Raw genomic sequence first — 20,740 nt, forward strand, 5'->3', positions numbered from 1 at the left:
TCCATGGCAATCTGCTGGGGTTTAAAAAATGGGTTAAACATTGATCTTCCCAAATCTCAAACACACACACCTCACCTGGATTTACCCTTATGTGTTTCCTTTCTTATATCTCTGATTTTTCCAGCACCTTTGGTCCAACCTGGTCCTAGACAGCAGAGAGAGAAACAGAAGGAGATGGCAAAAGAATTCCAAAGTGCTTGAATAGTGAGGCTCTGTGATCAGTGCCCAGGAACCCAACACCCAGCCCTGGTTTCTTCCCTGATTTTTTCCTGCTGTTCAGGAGGATAGGAATTGTCAATCCCAGCATATTCATGTTGTAAATAAAATACAGCTTGCTTTTTGCTTTTTTTCTTTTTCTTTTTTTTTTTTTCTTTTTAATTTTTTTTTTTCAGTTCTGCTTTCTTGTCTCTCTCCTCCTCGTTAATCATCCCGAGACAGCAACAAAGGAAATCCCATCTGTTGCAAGCAATTGCTTTGGGTTTATTTGGTGGCCCAACATTTTAATTAGGAATTGGGACCTGCCTCCTTTTCACTGCAGAAATAGAAAAGAAATGAAAATATATTTCACAATCCTGTCTAATGATGGAGAAAAAATACATGAGGAAATAGATTAGCTTGAAATTAGAGGTTTCTTTTTGCTGTAAAAGCTCATTTTTTGATGCCTTTCTTCCAGCTGAGTTGGGAGGGATGTGTCTGACACTGATATTGCTGCACAAAGGTGTGAGAGTGGGGAGATGCAGTAATAGATGTGCTGGATGAAATCTATTGTAAATCATTAATAACAATAGCATTAATTATTAATGCACATCCTGGCCTAATGTTCACTCATTCCTGATCCATCTCCAGCCTCCTCCAGCCTTTCCAGTGGCTCAGGAGTGATGTCAGCACAGGGCCTGATTCATTTTATTTTTATTTTAGTGCCCTTTGGGGAGGGGGTTGTGAATGACCCCAGTGCTGGGGTCTGGAAGTGGCACAGTGATGGCTCCACGTCACACAGAGCTGGCAATAAAGCTCAGGGGTGGTGGCTCCCAACCCTGTCCTTCAGTCCATGATTTCCTCTTTCCTTGTTGCCACACTCAGACACTTCTCCCTTCCTGGCTGTTGTTCCAAAGCATCTGATGGAACACTTTGCTCTCCTTATCTTCATTCCCTAATTCTACAGCTCCCCTTTCTGGCCAAGGATTGAATAAGGCCAGTCCAAAGGGATTCTGCTCTGTCTCTCCAGCCAAACCCTCTGCAGGAGCTGGGGAGCACTTCCCTGGGCACAGCACATCCTCCCAGCCAGACACAGAATCGATTTTCCATTACCCAGAGCCCCTTCGTGGTGGCTCTGAGGACAATTTCATCTTGGCAGCTGCTCAACAGTTGATGATCATGGAAATGTCTCCTAAAAACCAGGATTGGCAGTGGTTTCATAAAGCTGCCCCTGGCACTTGCTCTGTGCCCACAGACAAGGAGGAATCAAGGCAGAGAAAGGAAATGAATGCTGAGAGTAAATCTAATTCCACTCAGGGAAAGTGGAGTGGGGAGGATTTGTCACTGCAATCAGTTCAGAGATTCCCAGAGTGGTTTGGGTTGGAAGGGACTTTAAGGACCATCTTATTCCAGCCCCCTGCTATGGGCAGGGAATGTTTCCCTGCACTAAAAATCACTAAATCCCAAAAATGTTCAGTGAAAGGTAAGATGACATTCCTGATTTCAGCAGGAGCAGCTCTTCCCAATGCTGCTGGGCCTGGCCTTGATGGGATCCCTAAATTATGGAAGCCCTAGAAGAAGAAATATAAAAATATTCAAATTTCATGTGGGAGAACCTAGTACTTCCTGGTAAATAAATATTATAATAGAGTAAATATAATAATAATAATAATAAATCAAAAGGTTTTAGGAAATAAATACATAAATAAGGACATAAAAGTCCTTGAAAAGCTGTATAACTTGGATATGTGCAAAACCAGGGTTCAGGACTGTCCTGTCTGGCATATTTTGCTTGATTTAGAAGTTAAGCTGCAAAATAACAGGACTTTAAATTGCTGATCTCTCTAAGCCCTCCCTAAGCCATTTCCCTCCATTCAGAATATATTTAGCAGGGAGGATTTCAGCAAAACGAAATGTTTGAGACAAATCCATGCCTCCAGTGACCTCACTGGTTCCAGAAATGGGGTTTGTCACCCCTTTGGGATGGCTCACAGACACCAAACTGAAGAAATTAATCAAAATTTCTCCTTTGAAAAAGGTGCCTCAGGTGTTTCTTTTCCTCTTCCAACTACAAACACAGCCTTGGTGGGGAGGGCTGTGGGACACACCTGGTGTGGGCCTTGGGAAGCACACCAGGAGCAAAGCAGGGGGTTTATTGCAGGGATGGAACTGATGCATATTTGCAGGAGGCTAAATTTAGCAGCTGACATAAGTTTCAGAGGTGGAGTCTGTAGCCACAGTGCTGTTTCCCTATAAAGGCTGTGAGATAGTTTGCAGCAATCCTGCAGTGATGTAGCTGAGGGGAAAATATGTGGGATGGCTAAAAGTGAATTTTTTTAAATAAATCCTGAATTTCTGCAATATGTGCTAAGCAGGTGCTGGAAAAATGGGGTAAATTTTGGTGTGTTTCTCCTTGTAGCTGTAAGGGTTTGGTGTTTTTTCTGTAGAAAAATTAGAATTTGTGGCATATTTTGACAAGTTGTTTCAGTTGCAGCGCTGTGGATAACATTTAAATTGTTTGTTAGGGTGGCTTTACTCATCTGAAGTGATGAAAATTAGTGGTTACAGCAGAACCAAAGAGCACATGTAAAACCTGAGCTGCTTCTTCTGTTTGTTGGAGAATTCAGCCTAAAAATTCCTGTAATTTCTTCATCACTTTGTGATCTAAACAGCTCATTAATCCCAGACAGGATCTGGGTGTCCTTTGGAGTGTTTCCATCCAGCTGTTTTAGGAAGCTGTGGTAAAAATTCCACAGGTTTTATTTCCACCTGAGCCCATCTTCAGCATCTTCCAGCACTGTTGAGCAAGGAATTTTCATCTCTGCAGGATCCACCCTTCCCAAGGCAGCTCTTGAGAGGATTAGGCTTCAATCAGATTTCTCAGGACAAATTTCACTTTTGTGTCCCCTGTGTGTCACTTTCTTTCCAGCTGGAGGCCAAAAATCTTCTTTGGTTCCCCTTCTGAGCTGGTGGGCAGTGCTGGGTGCTGCTGCCTTCATTCCTGTTTTCCAGCCCAGGCTAAAGCATCGCTTGGCACATAATTTAAATATAAGTTTTATAAACTTTAATTCCCTCACCCAGTTCTGAGACTCCTAATAAATTAAGGATGGGCAAGCAGGACTCTCAGCTCTATCACTGACTCATTCTGTGACCTTCAACACATCGTGTATGTACGTGGAAAATGTGAATCACAACCTAAACTCCCTAAACTCTGGGTTACCTTCAGCTCTGCTCCAAAGCTGCTTTTGTTTTCTTCTCCTTTATCTTTAAAGGGACTGTTTGAGGGAGCAGAGTGGTGTAATTGTGCTGGGCTGGTTTTCAGAAAGAAGCTGTTGATTAATTTCAGGGCAATTGTTGTCATGGGCAAGGGTGCAGCCTTGCCACTCCAATCTCTGTTTGTGTAATTTTTTTATCAAGGTGTTGCTGAGTAGGTGAGAGAGGCTTCCCTGCTTGTTGGATCAGCGGTTACATTTAGTGTCAAAGGTTAATAAATGCAGGATAACATTTGTTTAATCTGTAGCTACTGATGTTTCCATCAGCTGTGACAGTCAGACAGACCAGGACAAATGTATCTGGGGGTTTTAACACCAGCTATCACTCACAGTGGGTAATTCATGGTCCTGTCACTGCTCCATAGGGGAAGAGCAGGGCTCTCAGCTCAGCTCATCACACATATTCCCCCAAATTCTGAAGGATTAGAAGAGAAATTAGCAGGGTGATGCTCCCCCAAAACATCACCCCACCCCTTAAGCATCAAACCACATGCAAATGAACGTGCAAACGTCGGCCCAAGCGGATGAGGAAGCTCGAGGAGTTTTGGTTTTGGCCATGTATGGTAACACTGAGGGCTCTGTGGGCTCTGCTCGGGTGTTCTCACCCGCCCCTCGGGCTCCCTGAGGCCGCGATGGCCCCGAGTGTGGCGGTGTTACCTGGGTACAACCAGGTGTGTGTGTGCAAAGTGTTTGTCCCACATGTCACGACAGATACACACAGATACAAACCTTACACCTTGAAGCGCAGCATCCCCAAATTGCCACAGTGCAACGGGGAGAACTTCTGGTCTCAAAGCTCTGCCATGGTGTCTTGTTGGAGTGTGGTTCTTAGCTGGGGTTGAGCTCTGCAGTCTTTAGCAGGAGCTTTTGTCACTGTCCTTTTTTCAGCACAGCCACCGTGATTTGGTGTGACAGCGTGAGGTGACGCGGTTGTTTTCTTGTGGAGCTCCTGGTTCTCCTCAGCGTTGCCTCTGAGGACAGCAGGCTCATCTCACCCCTCAGGGCGGACATGGCCGATCCTTCAGGGAGGACACGATCAGTCCCCTCAGGGAGAACAAGATCTGTCCCTCAGGGAGGACATGACCATTCCCTCAGGGAGGACACGATCAGCGGAGGACGTGACCAATCCCGCAGGGATGTCATGATCGGTCCCTCAGAGAGGACATGACCGTTCCCTCAGGGAGGACACAATCGGTCCCTCAGGGATGAGGCGATCCGTGCCTCAGGGATGACATGATGGATCCCTCAGGGCAGACACGGCCGATCCCTCAGGGATGAGATGATTGATCCCCAGGGATGACATGACGGATCCCTCGGAGCGGACAGGACTGGTTCACAGGGAGGGCATGGCCGGTCCCCAGGGCGGACACGATCGACCCCTCCGGTCCCTCATGACCTCCCGCCCCCACTCGCCGCTGTGGGGCGGCGGGGCGGGGCCTGAGAGCGCGCGACCGCGCGTGGTGGCGAGAGCAGCACGGCAATTGGCTGGCTGACTCGTCACTCACTGCTTTGACCCGCCCCCACCGAGCGCGGCTGGGGCGGGCGGGGCCAGACTGAAGGGGCGTGGTCCTTTCTGGGCGTGGTTACCGAGGGGGCGGAACCCGCGGCCGCTCTGCCCCGCCCCGCCCCGCGGCGCTCAGTCGGGCGGCGGCGGCGGGCGGAGGAGGAGGCGGAGGCGGCGGCTCCGCCGGGCTGAGGAGCGGACGCGGGAGGCGGCTTGGGATCGCGGTGCGGTTCGGGGGCGGTGAGGGCGAGCGGGGAGAACTGGGCAGCACCGGCCAGCGGGGCTGCGGCAGGGCGGGCGGCGCGGCGCCCATGGGAGGGAGCGGGGCAGGGCGGGGGTCCGGCCGGGCGGGCCCTTCCCGCGCGGGGCCGCCGAGCCCTCCGTGAGGCGGCGGCCGCTGTCAGCGCGGGGCCCGCGGCGGCAGCGCCCTCCCCGCACCGCCTCGGCCCCGGCCGCTCCCCGCTCCCTCCTTATTAGGCAGCGGCGCGGGGTCGCCGCCGCATCCGCATCCGGCCGGGGCCGCCGGGCAGGGCAAGCCCGGGGCGGGGCGGCGGCGCCGGGCGCTCCCGCCGCGCACCTGATGCCGCGGCGGGGACAGCGCTGGGGGGCTTTTGTTCGGCACGTTTTCTTTTTTTTCTTTTTTTTCTCCCCATTTTTTCCGCCCGGCGATGCAGCAGCCGCTCGGTGCCACCGGCGTGTGCCGCCCCCGGAGCGCCCGTCCCCGCCGTGCTCCACGGCAGAGGACAAAAGATGAGCGCCCTGATGGGGATTTAGTTTGGGGTTATTTTTCGGAGGCTCCTGTAGAGCAGGTCCTTGTCACGCTGTTATTAGGGGCTCTTTGGAGGCTGTGCAGATGTGTGGGCTCCTCCTGGGCTGTGTGACATGTCATTGAATCACCAGGGGATCCCAGAATGGTTTGGGTTGGAAAAACCTTAAGGACCATCTCATCCCATCCCTTTGCTGCGGGCAGATGTCCCTGGGCTTTGTTTTCCTATGCAGGAAGCCACGTTGTTTAACAGTGATGTGCCGAAGGCTGGAATTTAAATGCTGGTCCATACCTGTGCTTTATGAAATTCCCACTGATTCCATTAACAGCACGAGGGAAGATCTTGGACACATGGACAGGTGTCTGACACAGAGAGAGCTTCAGCTGTAGGACATTGTGATGCCTTAACTGACTGATTGCACAGGAGACAGGTCTGAAAAAAGCAGGAAATAAAAAAAAGGCAGCGAAACGTGCCAGGAAACAAAAGTGAGCCCTATGGAAGCAGTTTTATTGTTGAAGATAAGTGAGATGCGTTAGGGTTGGGGTTTTTTTTAGCAGCTGGAGTTGGTCTGAGCACGTCTGTTCGTGCAGATGTGCGTGGGGATTACTGGAGCAAGACCAAGGACGGTGGCAAAATCAGAGAGGGATGTTCTGAACGCACCGGGCTGCGGCTGATTTTTCATTTCGCTGCTGAATCTCCCGATTTTGTTTTAATTTTAGGCCAGGCTGTTCCCAAATTACCTGGTGCCATCCTCTCCCTCTGTGGCACGCACGAGGGGAGCTCTGGAGTGTGGGAAGATGGTGTGAACTGGCACAGCACGTCCCGGGAGCAGCGGGTTTGGATGTGGGGAAAGCAGCGGGTGCCGTGTGCGGGAGGCAGGAGAGGGTTTATTCCATTTTTCATTTGAATAACCAGCATTGAATCATCTTTTCTGCTCAAGGAGGAGTGGGGGGAAAAATCCAGATGGCTGTGTGCTTGCAGGAAGGTTTTATTGCAGCTAATAGTGGTGTTTGCTAAGGACTGTGTACACAAAGGTAGAAGATCAAATACTTTTGTGGCAATGCGTGTTTATTTTGGGTATATGTGTTTTTTTTGTGTTTTTGGTAGCCCCAGTCAGACCTGACACACATGGGGACATGTCAGGCAGCATTTGCTTGGTGTTTGTTTCAGTGCAGCACTTCATAATAGTAATTTTTCAATGGTCACTTGTAGCCTTTTATCCAGATTGCTTTAATCAGCATTTGTGCTCTCTGTTGGCATTGCTCTGTCTTCTCCTGAGCTGTCTTTTCAAACATCATTGGATTTTTTCAAGTGAAATCTTCATGCTTATTGCATCTGTCACTTCTGGGATTCACTCCAAGCGAGAGGCAGGGATTCAGTTTAATGGCAATGAGGAGGAATGTGCAGAAGGGGGAAATATCAGCTTTTCCCTGGGTGATGCAGCACAGGGTGCCGGGCTCTGCCCTCGGTGACACCGCGGTGGCCACATCCAACATTTGATTAAATGGCTCATTAAACCAAAACCTTGTGTTGTGATGGGGAAGGGATTTATGCTCCTGGGTTTCACTTGGTGATCGATTCTGAGAATTATCCCTGGGATGCCAGCTTCCTATTCTGAAGACACGAGCAAAACACTTCCTGGCCTGAGTTTGCAGCTGGGTGAGGTCATCAGTGCACCACTCCCAGGGCCAGGAATGTCCTCTTGGGCAAGCTCACAGGCACATTTTCACTTGACTTTTAAAGTCTGGCTTTGTTTGTTTTGATTTTTGTTTCACTGAGGTTTTTGCGATAATCTCAGCCCTTCTCCGAGGATGTGTTGGAACAGAAACTCACTGAGGATTTGAAGTGCCCCAGTTTAAGCCTTTGCAGGGCATAGGAACAAGAATTAAATGTCTGTGCTCTCCTCTAGCTTGCTCCCTGTAGTCTCCCTCACTTAATGTTTTTTGGGCTGGCATATTCTGGTGGGTAACCCTGAAATTTGTGTGATTAGAAACTGCTTAGAGCTTCGTTTTGGAGCCATGTGTGAGGAGTCAGGCTGCTGGTGGCTGACAAGATGGGAACTGTTCAGTTTTTGTCACATTCTGCACAGTTGCTGCTGGTGGTGAACACCAAGTTAAAATGAAGCCCAAAAAGGTTTTGGGCTCAGCTGAGTGACTCAGGAAAGCAGCAGTGAAAGTTCATTTTTCTGCATGTGTTGGCTCCACCAGTATGGTTGGGAATTGTTTACTGGGCCCTTTCTTTTTATCTGTTAATGGGATTGCTTTGTTCTGCTTTTCCTCCTGTGAGTAACTGTGCAAAAAAAAAAAAAAAAAAAAGGATTATTTGTTTCTTTTTGAGGTTATAATTGTTCAGTACATGACTTTTTGTGGCTTTTCTCATCTCAAACCACACACAGGCATGTGAAATACCAGTGTGACACAGAACTGCTCAGCTGCTCCCAGGTTCCACTGGCAGCTTTGCAGGACTTGTCCTTGGAGGAACAAATTGTCTGGAGAGGATCCTAATGGAATATCCCAGCCATTAGTTGTATCACCAGCCATTAGTTGTGTTCATGGGCTTGTGTAGGGAACATAAATCCAATCAGGATTAATGGCTGGAGGTAATGATGTAGGAAAAGTAGAAGGTGGCTGTTGGTGTGGCAAGTTGATGATTTGACTTTATTCCCCTCCCATGAAATTCCTGATGCCGATAAGACAGGGGGGATCCCTTGGAGAAAACACCTTCCTAAGGAGTCACAAAGTGCTCCTCAAATGGAAGAGGATTTTCTGATGGAACATCCTGAAAAATTTAAAATGCTGCTCTGTAGGTCAGGAAATTGACAGGGAAATACTGAAAATGGCATCTGCTGGGAAATACCTGTGGGTTTTGAAGGTTTCTGACGTGCCCATGGTGGATAGAAGAGACCTCCTTGGTCTGAAAGTGACAAATTGTGGCCTTTTGGACAATTTCTCCTCTGTGCTGATGATTTAGAGGGAGAACCAAGGCAGAATCGCTGCACTAGGGAAAGGATAATTTCTTCAGCATGACCACTTTGCTTCTTCAGCACCCCTGGCTTTGTTGGTGATAACAAAAATGATCTCTAATCTGCTTTTTGCTGAGCCTGTGGTGATGTTTGAGGTCTGGCTCTTGGTGGGAGAAGTTGCGGTGACTCTGACATTGAGCTGGGCCTCTCAGCCCAGCTTAATTAGGTTTGTCTTGTTTTCCTTTTTTAATAATTGAATTTGAAAGAGCAATGGAAATAAACCAGTGGTGGGATGTGACTTAAAGTGATTAAAGCTCAGCCTGATGCTGAGATGAGCTCACAGCTCTCCTTGGGGTGTTGCTGAGCTGTGCTTGAGGCCAAATGTTCCCCTTAGGAAGAACCAGGGTTTCCCTGTGGTTTTCCACATTTTGGCTGCCATCTATGTAGGAACAAGCACATAGGTAATAATTCTTCTGAGCTGAACATTAAGGCACATTTCTGCATTTTTAGCAGGAAAAATAAAACTCCATGGGAATGGTGTGCCTGAAACTACTCCTTGTCTGCATCCCTGTATGAACCTGGGCAGTGCTTTGCACCTGCAGCTGCTTCCAGGGTTTAAGTAATCCCTGGAAAATGGAGTTCGAATCACTCAGTTCTGAGTATTTGGAAATATGGGAACTTCCCCTCCCTCCCCCTGGTTCTGCATAGAGTTGCCATGGAGACAGTGTTCCGGAGTCCTTGAAAATCCATTGTTTCTCCCAAATAAACACAAAATCTGCAGTGTTAAAGCAGCACATTTTCCATCATCCCTTTCCTAAGCATTCCTTCATCAGGAACTGTTGTGGCAGGACAAGGAGCAATGGACTCAAACTGAAAAAGGGGGAATTTGATTTAGGTTTAAGGAAGAAATTCTTCCCTGTGAGGGTGGCAAAGACCCTGGCACGGGGTGCCCAGAGCAGCCCCATCCCTGGAAGTGTCAAGGGCCAGGCTGGATGGGATTTGGAGCAACCTGGGAGCATGGAAGGTGTCCCTGCATGGCAGCAGCTGGAATGGGTTGGGCTCTGAGGTCCCTGCTAACCCAAACCAGTCTGTAAACCTGATGGAGACTTGACATTTTACAGCGTGCCAGACCTGGATGCTGGACAAACTGATAATGGGTGTAATTAGCAGCTCCAGGGATTAGCAGGCAGCCACAAATTCAATCCTTGGGAAGCAGGGTGTCCCTTGGGAACTGGGCAAACTGGCCATGCTGGGCAGATGATGGCTTGATAGGGAAGATTGTCATCAGCAAAGCCTCAATGCTCAGGCACCTGCTCAGGGCTGGAATTACCTCCTGGAATTGCTTTTTTTTTTCTCCCCTTTTCACTTTAAATACTTAAAAATCCCTCATGGTTGTTGCTTCCTGCTGGAATCTGGATTCCCCAGCTGACTCAGGGTGTCTGCTTGGCATTTCCTTAATTTTCCATCATACCTGTGTGAAACAGATTGGGATCCTTCCTTCCAAGCTGGGAATGTGGGGTGACACATTTTACTCAGGGTCTGGCAGGTCCTAGGCTGGGAATACTTTTAGCATGTACTACTTGTAGCATGTACTACTCAGTGGAGTTGTTGTTTTACACATGCTTCAGGTATTTGCCCCAGCACACATAGTGGGGTGTGTACATGTGGATAAATTACAATTGTTACACTTTTAATTTCTTAATTCCCTTCTGCAGTACTTATATAATGATACCTTATCTTGGAGGCCCAAAGCTGTCTCATTCACAACAGGAGGTGTATTGCATTTTTTTTTTTAAGTTTTCAGTGATACTTTTTAAAGTTTATTTGAATTTTTGGATCTGCTGAGAGATCAGTTTGCAAGGCAGGAGAGAATCCTGAGCCAATTTAGGCAAACACAAGTTGCCAGACATTCCTCGGCAATATATTCTGCTTTAGCACAGCCTGAAGGGTGGGCACAAAACCCTTCTAGCTCAGTGGTGCTGTGCTTCCAAGCATCTTTTTCTTGGCCACTGCCAGGAGAATTGCTCCTTTCTGGAACAATTTGTTGTGTGTGGTGTTTTAAGGTGGGTGCCCCTGGTTAGGGTCAGGCTACCCTGGGGTTATCTCTCTGTTCTTCCCTTGGCTCCCTGATGTTTCTTTGGGGGTAAAGGTTATCTTTTTGTTCTTTGTATCCCTGCTTTGCCACATCCATCTCCTGCTCCACTCAGGGTATTCTTAAGTGCTCTGCAAGCTCCCCATGAAAACCAGCTGGGCTTATCTGGGTGTAATTGTGTTGTTTTGGCTGGGCTCCTCTGGAGCTGCTGGAAATGCCACAGGGATTCCCAAAGGCCTGGAAGTGTGGGCTGCACGTGCAGCAACGTGACTGTCAAAGCAACAGGTAAGTAAAGATTAAAGGTCATCAAGGCACAGGCTGGAATTCTTCACTGGAAACCAGTTCTCCAGCTGAAGGGCCAAGAATTCCCCAAGGAATCAGCCTTTGCCCAGTGCTGGGGTGGGGGTGATTCTCCCTGTCAGGGAAGCTCAGACGTGGATGTGGGGCCATGGAGGTGTCAAGGACATGGGTAGGAATCTGAAATCTGTCTTGACAGCCTAGAATGTTTATTAAAGCTCCTTAATAGATTAATCCACTTCCCTAAATTAATTTTTTGCTTCTTGCCTGCCCAGAGAAGAAGTGAGATAAGTGCTTTGTGTCACCCTTATGGTTTGACACCAGGTAGTGCCCCCTCACTGTCATCCCACGACAGGTCGGTGACAAAGAACATCTGTAGGACAAAAAAAATGTGTTTGAACTTGGAGGCCTCTGCTAAAACAGATGTTTGGGGGGCTGTAATTGACACCATGAGACAGGGATTTAAAATCAAGTGAGCAGATTGAACTATCTGGATTTGAGTTTCAGCCTCCTCCTGCCCCGTCCTCCCTCCCCCAGCCCTGATTTCAAATTGCACGGTACGGAGACAGGACGGAATGACAATGGTGCTCTTGGAATTATAGGCTGCTTGGCCAGAAGAGCTGGCAGGACAGCAAATGGAAATGTGGAGAAACACAAGCCAGTTCCAACTGGGAGCACTGAGATTCATTTTGCAGCTTGTTTGTACTGCATTAAAATCTGAGATGTTGGCGTTGTCCGGCCCAAACCTCCCACGTCCTGGGTGAGGATGGTGTCTTGTCTTTGACAATCACTGTTGTTTGGGTTATTCTGAGAGCATTAAAAGCAGTTCAGTGTGGGGCCTCACCTGTTGGGTGGCTGTTGTTGAGGAGTGGAAGAAGGTGCTGCTCAGAATGTGGCAGCCAAGCTCATTGTCACTTTTTGGAGCAAAGTGTGTCCACTGGAAATTCCAGTGTGATGCACCACGCTGCTCTGTGCTGTACCTTCAACCTACCTGAGATGTTCTCCAGGACTCCAGCCCGTCCTGTTAGCTGTTACAGCAGGAGATGTGGTGTTACCCATTGCACTGGGCCATCCTGCTGCTCCCAGCTCCGTTCCCCAAGGCAGCTCTGGCTTCTCCCAGCTGAGCTCGGAGCCGCTGTGGTCAGGCCGGGTCATGTGGAGAGCGCTGCTCCTCTCTTGGTCAGTCTGACTCACTCTTGGCCAGGCTCTTTGTGAGCCTTGGTTGTGCTGATCTGTTGTTTCTGCCTTATTCCAGATTTGGGAGGAATTTTGTTCATTTGTGTTTGGAGCAGAGGGTTCTGCAGGTCCTGGTTCCCTGATGGTGCAGTGCTCTGGGAGAACTGAGACCTGCAACCTTTTATCTGTGAGATTGTTTATCTCTTAAAACACCTTTAATGTTTAGAATTTTTTTCCTATGGATGCCAAGGGATGTTGCAATTGAGGAATAAAAAACAGCTTATCTGTTTCTTTGGGGATTGGGCTGGAGCCCTTCTGCTGTGGAGCCAGGCTGGGAGAGCTGGGGGTGTTCATCTGGAGAAGAAAAGGCTCCAGGGAAACCTTAGAGCCCCTTCCAGTGCCTAAAGGGGTTCCGGGAGAGCTGGAGAGGGATTTTGGACAAGGGACAACACCTTTAATATTAGAAAAAGGTTCTTACTTGGTTGGTTGGGAATGCTGAGATCTGGTGGTGATTTGAGAATTTCATGAAGCTGTGCTGGGGAGCAGCTCTTTTTCTGTTCATAACCACCAACCTTTGCCTAAAAAAAAAAAAAGAAAAGCCTCCAATGTATCTCAGGAATAAGGTCTGGAAAACGTTGGCATGTAACCTTTGGGTGAGAGAGGAATCCAGCGGGCTGGGGCAGCAGCTCTGACCAGATTGCTACTTCCCTGTTAGCTCTGATAACAGAACTAGGTCAGTGCTGGGGAGAAGCATTTTCTCACTGGATTCCCTCTGCTGGAATCCTGGGAGAGCCTTGCACTCCTGCTTGTGTTTCCCTTGGGATCACAGCATGGTGTGGAGCCCTGCTCTTCCCTGCTCCCCACGGGTGTCAGGAGCGTCCCTGGGGCTGCTCTGGTGTCTCTGGTGCAGCTCCCAGGGCTGTTGTTCAGGATATTGCTCTGTCTCTTGGCAGTGGATGGGATACAGCGTGCAAAGAAGCTTCTCTGGTGTTTATTCCAGTGGAAAAGGAAAGGAAGGATTTTTGCAGGGGATGATGTGAAAGGCCACGACCTTCTGTGGTCGGCTGCTGGAACGGCGGCGTTGGAGGTGGGAGTGTGTGGGAGGCTTCCCTTTCCTTGTCCAGCAAAAAGCTTCTGTGGTGTCCAACCACCGTGCAACTGTCTCTGCTGGCAGCAAAAGCAGAAGCTGAAATGCAGAGATCACAGAATCCCAGAATGGTTTGGGTTGGAAGGGACCTTAAAGCCTCATCTCCTTCCCCCACCTTCCATGAGTGCACTGAGGCACCTGGAGTGTTCAACCCCTGCTCTCTTATTTTGTATGCTACTTGCCTTTATGAGGCTTTGTCCTGAGTTTTAATCCTTTATTTTTAGCTCCACTTTGCTCTCCTCTTTTCATTTTAATACCCTTTTTTGTCCAGCCTGTGGTAACATCCCCCAGCACCTCTGTGGTGCCAGCTGCCAGAGGATGCTCTAAAAGACATAAACCCAAAAGAAAAGGTTGTTTGGAGTGCAGCAGAACTCCCATTCCTGCTGGTGTCTCCCTTTGCTGGTTCCCCATCACTCTGTGGCTCCTGCTGAATTATTTTGTGTAATGATTTTTGTGTGCATTCATTGCTCTGCCTTTCTGGTAGATGACACAGATTAAATGAAGCCAGACAACGCTCTCAGTTCAGGGTAATGACTTTAACTGCAGTGTCCTTATGTCACTGCAAATTATGGTCAATGATGTAAGGCTGGATGTGGAGATACAGTGACAGAGTGTGGGAGTGGTTAGATCATCCCAGAAGGGTTTGGCTTGCAAGGGAGATTCAAGCTCATCTCATTCCACCTCCCTGCCACAGGCAGGGACACCTTCCACAAGCAGGTGATTCCCCAAGAAGATGAATTATACATCCCTGGAAATCTTGAAGTGAAAATAGCCCCAGGGGGAGATGTGAGACGAGCGCACACAGGTGAACCCTCAGGAAATAACGAGTCCTTGGTGATCCTGGGAGATTTGAGCTCTACAGGCACTTCTGACTCAAGAGTTCTTCATATTCTGAAGGTTTTCATATGATCATTTCAGGTTAGAGCTCTGAAATCCAGAGTTGTATCAAGTGTTTCACAGGTTGCAGCCAACACCTTGCTCTTGGTCCAGAACAGAAATTTCAGTTTATTCAAAGTTTGGGTTGTGTTAAATTTTTGAATGTGCTGGGCTCCCCAGTTGAGATATAATCAAATTCCCTGGTAGTTTGTGGTTTAGGTTCCCATCCCAAAATAGAATCTTGCCAGTGGTAGAACAGCTGGAAATTTCAGTATTAAGTTCATATTCCAGCTTTTTGTCTTTAAAATGAAGTGAAATCAGATGGCAGGGTCTTGCTCAACCTAGGCTCAAGTAACCAAAGACTGAAAATAATCTGCACGCAAATAAGATGTGTTTTGGAATTGTGACCATCTGTAGTAGTGTTCACCTTTGTTTTAAATAACTCTGAACAGCTGAAAACAACAATTCTGTCAGCAATGGACTGGATATGGATTGATGGGAAAAGAGATCCACAGAGGGAACAGAATTGTGTTTAAAAGCACAGAAACTGCATCAGGGCATTCGTGGCTGTTCCCTTTTTCTGCTGAGCTTTCATGTGAAGTTGTGGGGTGAGCTGAACCTTTTGTGGCCATGTGACATTTCTTCTCCCACTTCCTTCTTTGCCTGAGTCTTGCAAGACTTCAAATCACGAGACTGAGTTCTTTGGTTCCGTGGATTCTTGGAGAGGGGAGATGAAATTTTCCAAGAGCATGGAGTGACAGGACAACAGGGAATGGGTTCAAACTGAACCAAGGGAAGGTTTAGAGGAGATATCAGGAGAAATTGTCCCATGTGAGGGTGGTGAGGCCCAGGCTGGCCAGAGAAGCTGTGGCTGCTCCGTCCCTGGAAATGTCCCAGGCCACGTTGGACAGGGCAGGTGGAAGGTGTTCCCTGCCCATGGAACTGGGTGAGCTTTAATGCCCCTCCCAAACCAACCCAAACCTTTCTGGGATTTTATTGTACTGGTTCCTCCTCCAGCCTTGCTGGTGACAATGGTGGCAAGGTTTCCCTGGAATAGGTGTGCAGCTGGACCGAATGTGTCCCTGTCCCTGGGTCACTGGGAACCCCAGAGCTTGCACAACCAAGGCTCTGAAGTGGAAAAAAAAGCCAGAAAGGAAGGATTAGGAAATAACCTGGAGGTCTCTGTGCCTTTTCTCAGTGGGTGCAGCTCTGGGCTCAGTCCCTGCTCCCGTGGGCCCACAGTGGTGGGACAGAGCCATCCTTGCTGTGAGGAGCACGAGGGCATGGAGGTGTTTCAGTGGCCTCAAACCCCCTGAAAGCCTCTGCCCTCCCTTCCAGTGTGGCTCTGTACTTTATTTTTTATATTTATTTTTATATAGGATGTTCAAAGTGCTCCGAGGAAGGAATTGGCAGATTCCTTGTGGGCTTTGCTCTGGTGCTTATCTCCATGATGGCAAACTGCTCTGCAGATGTGGCTCAGCCCTGCTCCCAGAGGGAGTTCTCTCCATGCCAGGGGCAGCTTGGAACATCCATGGTTTGGGTTTAGGATTATCACACACTTCCTAGATTTTTTTGTAAGATTTTTTTGTGCTCAGATTTTTTGTACGATTTTTTTTGTGCTCAGAGCTGGTTTGCTGGTGAGGTTTTGCTGATGAGGCCACTGAGGCCTCACAGTTGGTATTTGGGAATCCTCTGGGCTGTCCCATGTTGCAGTTTCACCAGTGGGACCATACCCTGTCCCTGCTGACCCCAGCACCCCCTCCATCCCATAACACCATTCATAACTGCTGCTGGTGCACTGCCTATAGAACCATGGAATTATTGAGGTTGAAAATACCTTTAAGATCATCAAGTCAACCCATTGACATCTTAATTTTTATTTTTCTTAACCTGCTTCTCATTTTTTTAACAATTAAGACTGGACCTTTATTCCAAAGCTCCTCAGCAAGGCTCAGACTTGGGGATTCACCATCAACAGCTGCAACTTGACTTTTTCCACTTAAGGAAGAGCTTTTTTAGTCCCAAATATCAACCTTTTATAAATGCTGCTCTCCCTATCCACTGGATTTGTATCTCCTCACCCCCCTTAACAGCAGCCTCTGGCTGTCTGACTTCAACTGGCCTTTTATTCCAATGCCTCCCTTTCCAGAAGGGATCACAATCACATGGGCTGAGCAGGATTTTGCCATTAGTGGGGGGTTTTCCTGTAAGTGTTCCCTAGCAGGATGCATTTCCTCTTGCATAAGCAGGCTGCAAACCCTCTGAAGCCACAGAAATCCATCTGTTGGATTCTTGAGACAGATAAATCCTTTATAAACAGGAAAATGGGCAAACTCATGGCAGCTCTTGTGACACATCGTGATGGGAGATCAGAGAGGAGTGGGATGAAAAGTGTCCCTGTGTGAGCATGGCCACGAGCAGCATCCAGCCTTGCCAGGCTCCTTTCAAAAGCTGCCACAAGGGCTGGGCTCTTCAGAGGGCAGATGAACCCCAAGTTTTGGTAAAATTCAGCTGGAATTCACTCAGGGAGGGAATAAAGGAGAGGTTTGCTGTGTCCCCACCAAGATGCCGTGTGTGGCCGAGCGGGATCCAGGAGCTCAGCAGCCGTAGATCTGTCAGCACTTCTATTGTGGAGGCCTTTGCAGGGTGTCCAAAGCTTCTGTTTTAATTCTGCTGAGGGTTGTAACTCTGGCAAAATTTAAAGGCCTTTCAGCTCCCAGTCAGGAGGTTTTAAATGCTCTAATTTTGCACTTTACCCCCCCCCCCCCCCAAAAAAAAAAAATATATTCTGCCTAGCAAGTGGGTAGGGAGTTCCTTAGCCAAGGTTTAACAGCATAGATAATGATCTAATTAATTTCTTTTTTTAATGCTCATGTTCCAAGTCCACTTCCTAAGCGAAAATCCCCAGCACAGCCCCATTAGCCATGGATACACTTCCTTACCCACTTGGGTATTTCCAAAGTCACTTCCCAAGGCTCCCTGAACCACCCAGGTCATCCTTCTGCAAGTGTGATAGAGGCTGAATCAGCCCTTCCTTAGGGTGAATCATCTCAGGTGTTGGTGTCTCACTTGATAATCCCAAAAGTGGCACAAAAAAGACATGGACCTGTTAGAGCAGGTCCAGAGGAGGTCACAGAGCTGCTCTGAGGGATGGAGCCCCTCTGCTCTGGAGCCAGGCTGGGGAGAAGAGAAGGTTCCAAGGACACCTTAGAGCACCTTCCAGTGCCTAAAGGGGCTCCAGGAGAGCTGGAGAGGGATTTTGGATAAAGGATGGAATATCAGGACAAGGGGCTTTAAGACAACAGAGGGTAGATTTAGATGGGATTTTGGGAAGAAGTTTCTGACTATGAAGGTGCTGAGGCCCTGGCTCAGGTTTCCCAGAGAAGCTGTGATGCCCCTGGATCCCTGAAGTGTCCAAGGCCAGGCTGGGAGGTGTCTCTACCCATGGCAGGGTGTGGAATCGGGATGGGACCTTTCAGATTCCTTCCAAACCATCCCATGAACTGGCCAAGCCTGGAGCTCCTGCCTGTGACTCTGCTGAGAGAATTTGCAGGTACCAAACTGAGCTGTGGATTTTCTTGGAGATGGATGAGGAGGAAGAGGAGAAGGATTGAGAAGCAAAGAGGAAACAAAACCCTCTTCCCATTTAGGGACATTCTGTGGCAGGGCTAGGGACTCTTTTTGGGGTGCTCGGCTCTCCCTGCCCCCGTTGGGTTTTTCACCTGCTCTCCCTGGTGAGCTGAAAGAGCCACAGCGCTGCTCCTTCCAACCACAAGCAGCACATTCCCCCCCTCCTTCTCCTTGGAGAGCTGCCAGATCAAAATGGCTCTGATCCAACGCCAAGAATCACTCCCTTTGCTATGGAAATGAGCGCTTGGAGGCTGCTCACCATGTGTTGATCACAGAGTTCCTGCTAAGGATGACGAGCTGTAGGTGGGGAAGAGGGCAGGGAAGGTGTGTTCCAACAGATCCCTTTGGAACAAATAAGGATATTTTTGGAGGCATCTGAACTCTTTGCATTTTTAAAAGGTAATTTATAGAAAATCGAATTATTACCCTTTGCATCAGAGGGTGAAAATGAGGGAAATCAAACAGTAGGATTTTACCATGGGGTAAAGAGTTTCTCTTCTGTTAAAGTGGAAGGGGTGACAGATCCCCAGCATCAGATATTTAAAATTTAAATTTTTTTTCCTGCTGTTCTGGTATTGATCAAGTGAAGAAGTGATACAATTATCCAAGTGATACAAATAATCCTTTGTAACCATCACACCTGAACTGCCAGCGCTGGAGGTGCCCCGTTCCCACCCCCTGGCCCTGTGGGATGTGATTCCGGGCAATTTGCTGTGCTGGCTCAGCACGACAAGTTCAAACCTTCTCTTTACCTTCTTCCCAGCTATCTGATTTTAATCTGGATTCACAGCAGGGTGGGAATGTTGCCAGGGGGTGAACACTCCTGGAAATCCACCCTGCACAGAGCAGGAGCCTTTTCACGGCTCCTGGATGATGAGAAGGGGTGGGAAAGGGCTGAGGTGTCACACTGGGCTCGGGAGAGCATTCCCAATGTCCTGGGGGTGGCCTGGGGTCACCTGCAATGGTGTAAGATGATGGTGCTCACTGCCAGACCTGGCCACGGCCTCGGAGGTTCAGCTGAGCCTTCCCAGCTCTGGGAGGAGCCCTGGGGATGGAATTGTGTGACAGGGCTGGGAATGAGTCGACACAAATCAGTCACTGGGTGTGGAACTGCATTTTTTATCATGTGTCTTATCTGAACCTTGAGACTTCAGCATTTCTTGTCATTTGGGTATCTTGGAGTTGAAATTCACCTTTTGTTTGTGTGCATGATTTGATGAGGCTGGGATTGTGCTGGAGGTGTCCCAGGCCAGGTTGGACAGGAGTAGTGCAAGGTGTCCTGCCCATGGCAGCGGTGGAGCTGGATGGGTTTTAAGGTCCCTTCCAACCCAAACCATGCCACGATTTTGTGTAGTGCTCTCACCTGCTGGCTGGAGCTGGAGAGCAGCTCCTGGTTTGTGATTTCCTGTCACTCTCTGGTGTTCCGGGGCGTGTCCAGGCCTTTGATTTGTGCTCTGAGGGAAACAGTTGGCAGAAAGTTCATTACACAATTCCAGTAACTGATGGAAGCAGGGAGGGAGCCCAAGTTCAGCTTCAATAGGAGAGAAATCATTAACAATTTCCATATAGCTCTTTTCTGTGGACATCTTAAACACCTCAGCTCTTCCCAAAATTTTGCATTTAAAATCTATTTTTTCTTAAATGTTGTTAATTATCTTTAAAATATCAGTAGTGTGGGGAACCCCTACCTGCTTTCCATGGCTGGGAATGACCATGGAGCCCATGGAACATGAAGGTGTTCAGTGGCCTCCACCCCACATCTGGGACAGGTGTTCCCACCACAAAACTGACCCCAAATCTGCCTTTACTGGAGACACTGGCACTGGTACATCCCTGTCCCAGCAGCTGAGCCACCATGGAAGTGACCAATGCCAGTCCCCAAATGGGCTCTGGTGCAAAACAAGTGCTCTGCTCCTTCTCACTTCCCTCTGCAGAGCTGGAGAGTTTCACTGCAGAGCTGTCTGTTTGCTTAATTGGAACATTTCCCTCCTCTTCAAACACATTCCGTGGCATTTCCCGCCTCTGATGAGCGCTTCCCTGCAGTTATCCTGCTTTTTGTCCTGGTTAATTTTTTATTTCACCTCCCAGACTACAAAACAGCCATCAGCACTCGCTCAGCTCTTCCCTGGGAGGGCTTTGCAGTCACAGACAGCCCTGGGAGCTTTCATCACGTTTGCAGCAGACAGCCTGGGAGCAGGGATTTGGGATGGAACCACATTCCCAGTCTCTCACTCTGGAACATTGCACTGGAGTGAGGAGCTCCAGGGACTGGGCAGTTTTTCCCAGCCTCTCCATGTGCTTGGGGACCTTCTGGGAGGAGAGATAGGAGCTGGACTCTGCTTATTTTTATTTTTTTCCCTTTTTTTTTTTTTGCTATCCCTAGAGACTGGGACAGAAATATTTTTCCCATATGTAAAAGCAAGATGCTGTATGGAGACTCCTCTTCTGCTCCATCTTCTCTGAGGGAGAAAGGGTTTTTATAACTGGGATGATGGGAAAAGCCCTTCCCAGATGTGAGGGCTTCATAGGTTGCATCCCTAATCCAAGTGTTGTCCCTGTGTCTTCTCCCAGGTGCTGGAATTTTCCACACCAGTTCCCTTTCCCTCTATTCTAACTCCAGCATTCTTGAAAATAATTTTTCTCAAGAAATGCTACAGACACACCAAGTTAATTGGAGTCATTAACTTGTTTCCATTACTCCTTTCTGCCTAGGAAACAAATTTTTTTTAGGGTGATTTTGGAGTTAGAAGAAAGAACTGGAAGCTAGGGAACATGTGGAACCACTTCACAGGAACACCAGATTTTGAGAGCTTGCATTTTTA

At 48.4% G+C, this 20,740-nt stretch overlaps 1 protein-coding gene across 3 annotated transcripts in view; it reads left to right on the top strand.

The window, feature by feature from the left end:
• Positions 1-20,740, top strand: part of CORO1C (coronin 1C) — a 48,809-nt gene that overhangs the window by 3,895 nt on the left and 24,174 nt on the right. Inside the window, exon 2 of one of the 3 annotated variants that reach the window (XM_063172889.1) lies at positions 125-342. The exons of 1 other annotated variant lie outside the window; for it this stretch is intronic. In XM_063172889.1, the coding sequence (XP_063028959.1) occupies positions 125-201 (77 nt within the window). In that variant the 3' untranslated portion in view covers positions 202-342. Of the gene's footprint in view, positions 1-124; positions 343-5,127; positions 5,196-20,740 lie in introns of those variants that run through there. One more of the 3 variants, XM_063172893.1, reaches the window with a different exon arrangement.

This window comes from Melospiza melodia, chromosome 20 (assembly GCF_035770615.1).
Source record: "Melospiza melodia melodia isolate bMelMel2 chromosome 20, bMelMel2.pri, whole genome shotgun sequence".
Lineage (NCBI taxonomy): Eukaryota > Metazoa > Chordata > Aves > Passeriformes > Passerellidae > Melospiza > Melospiza melodia.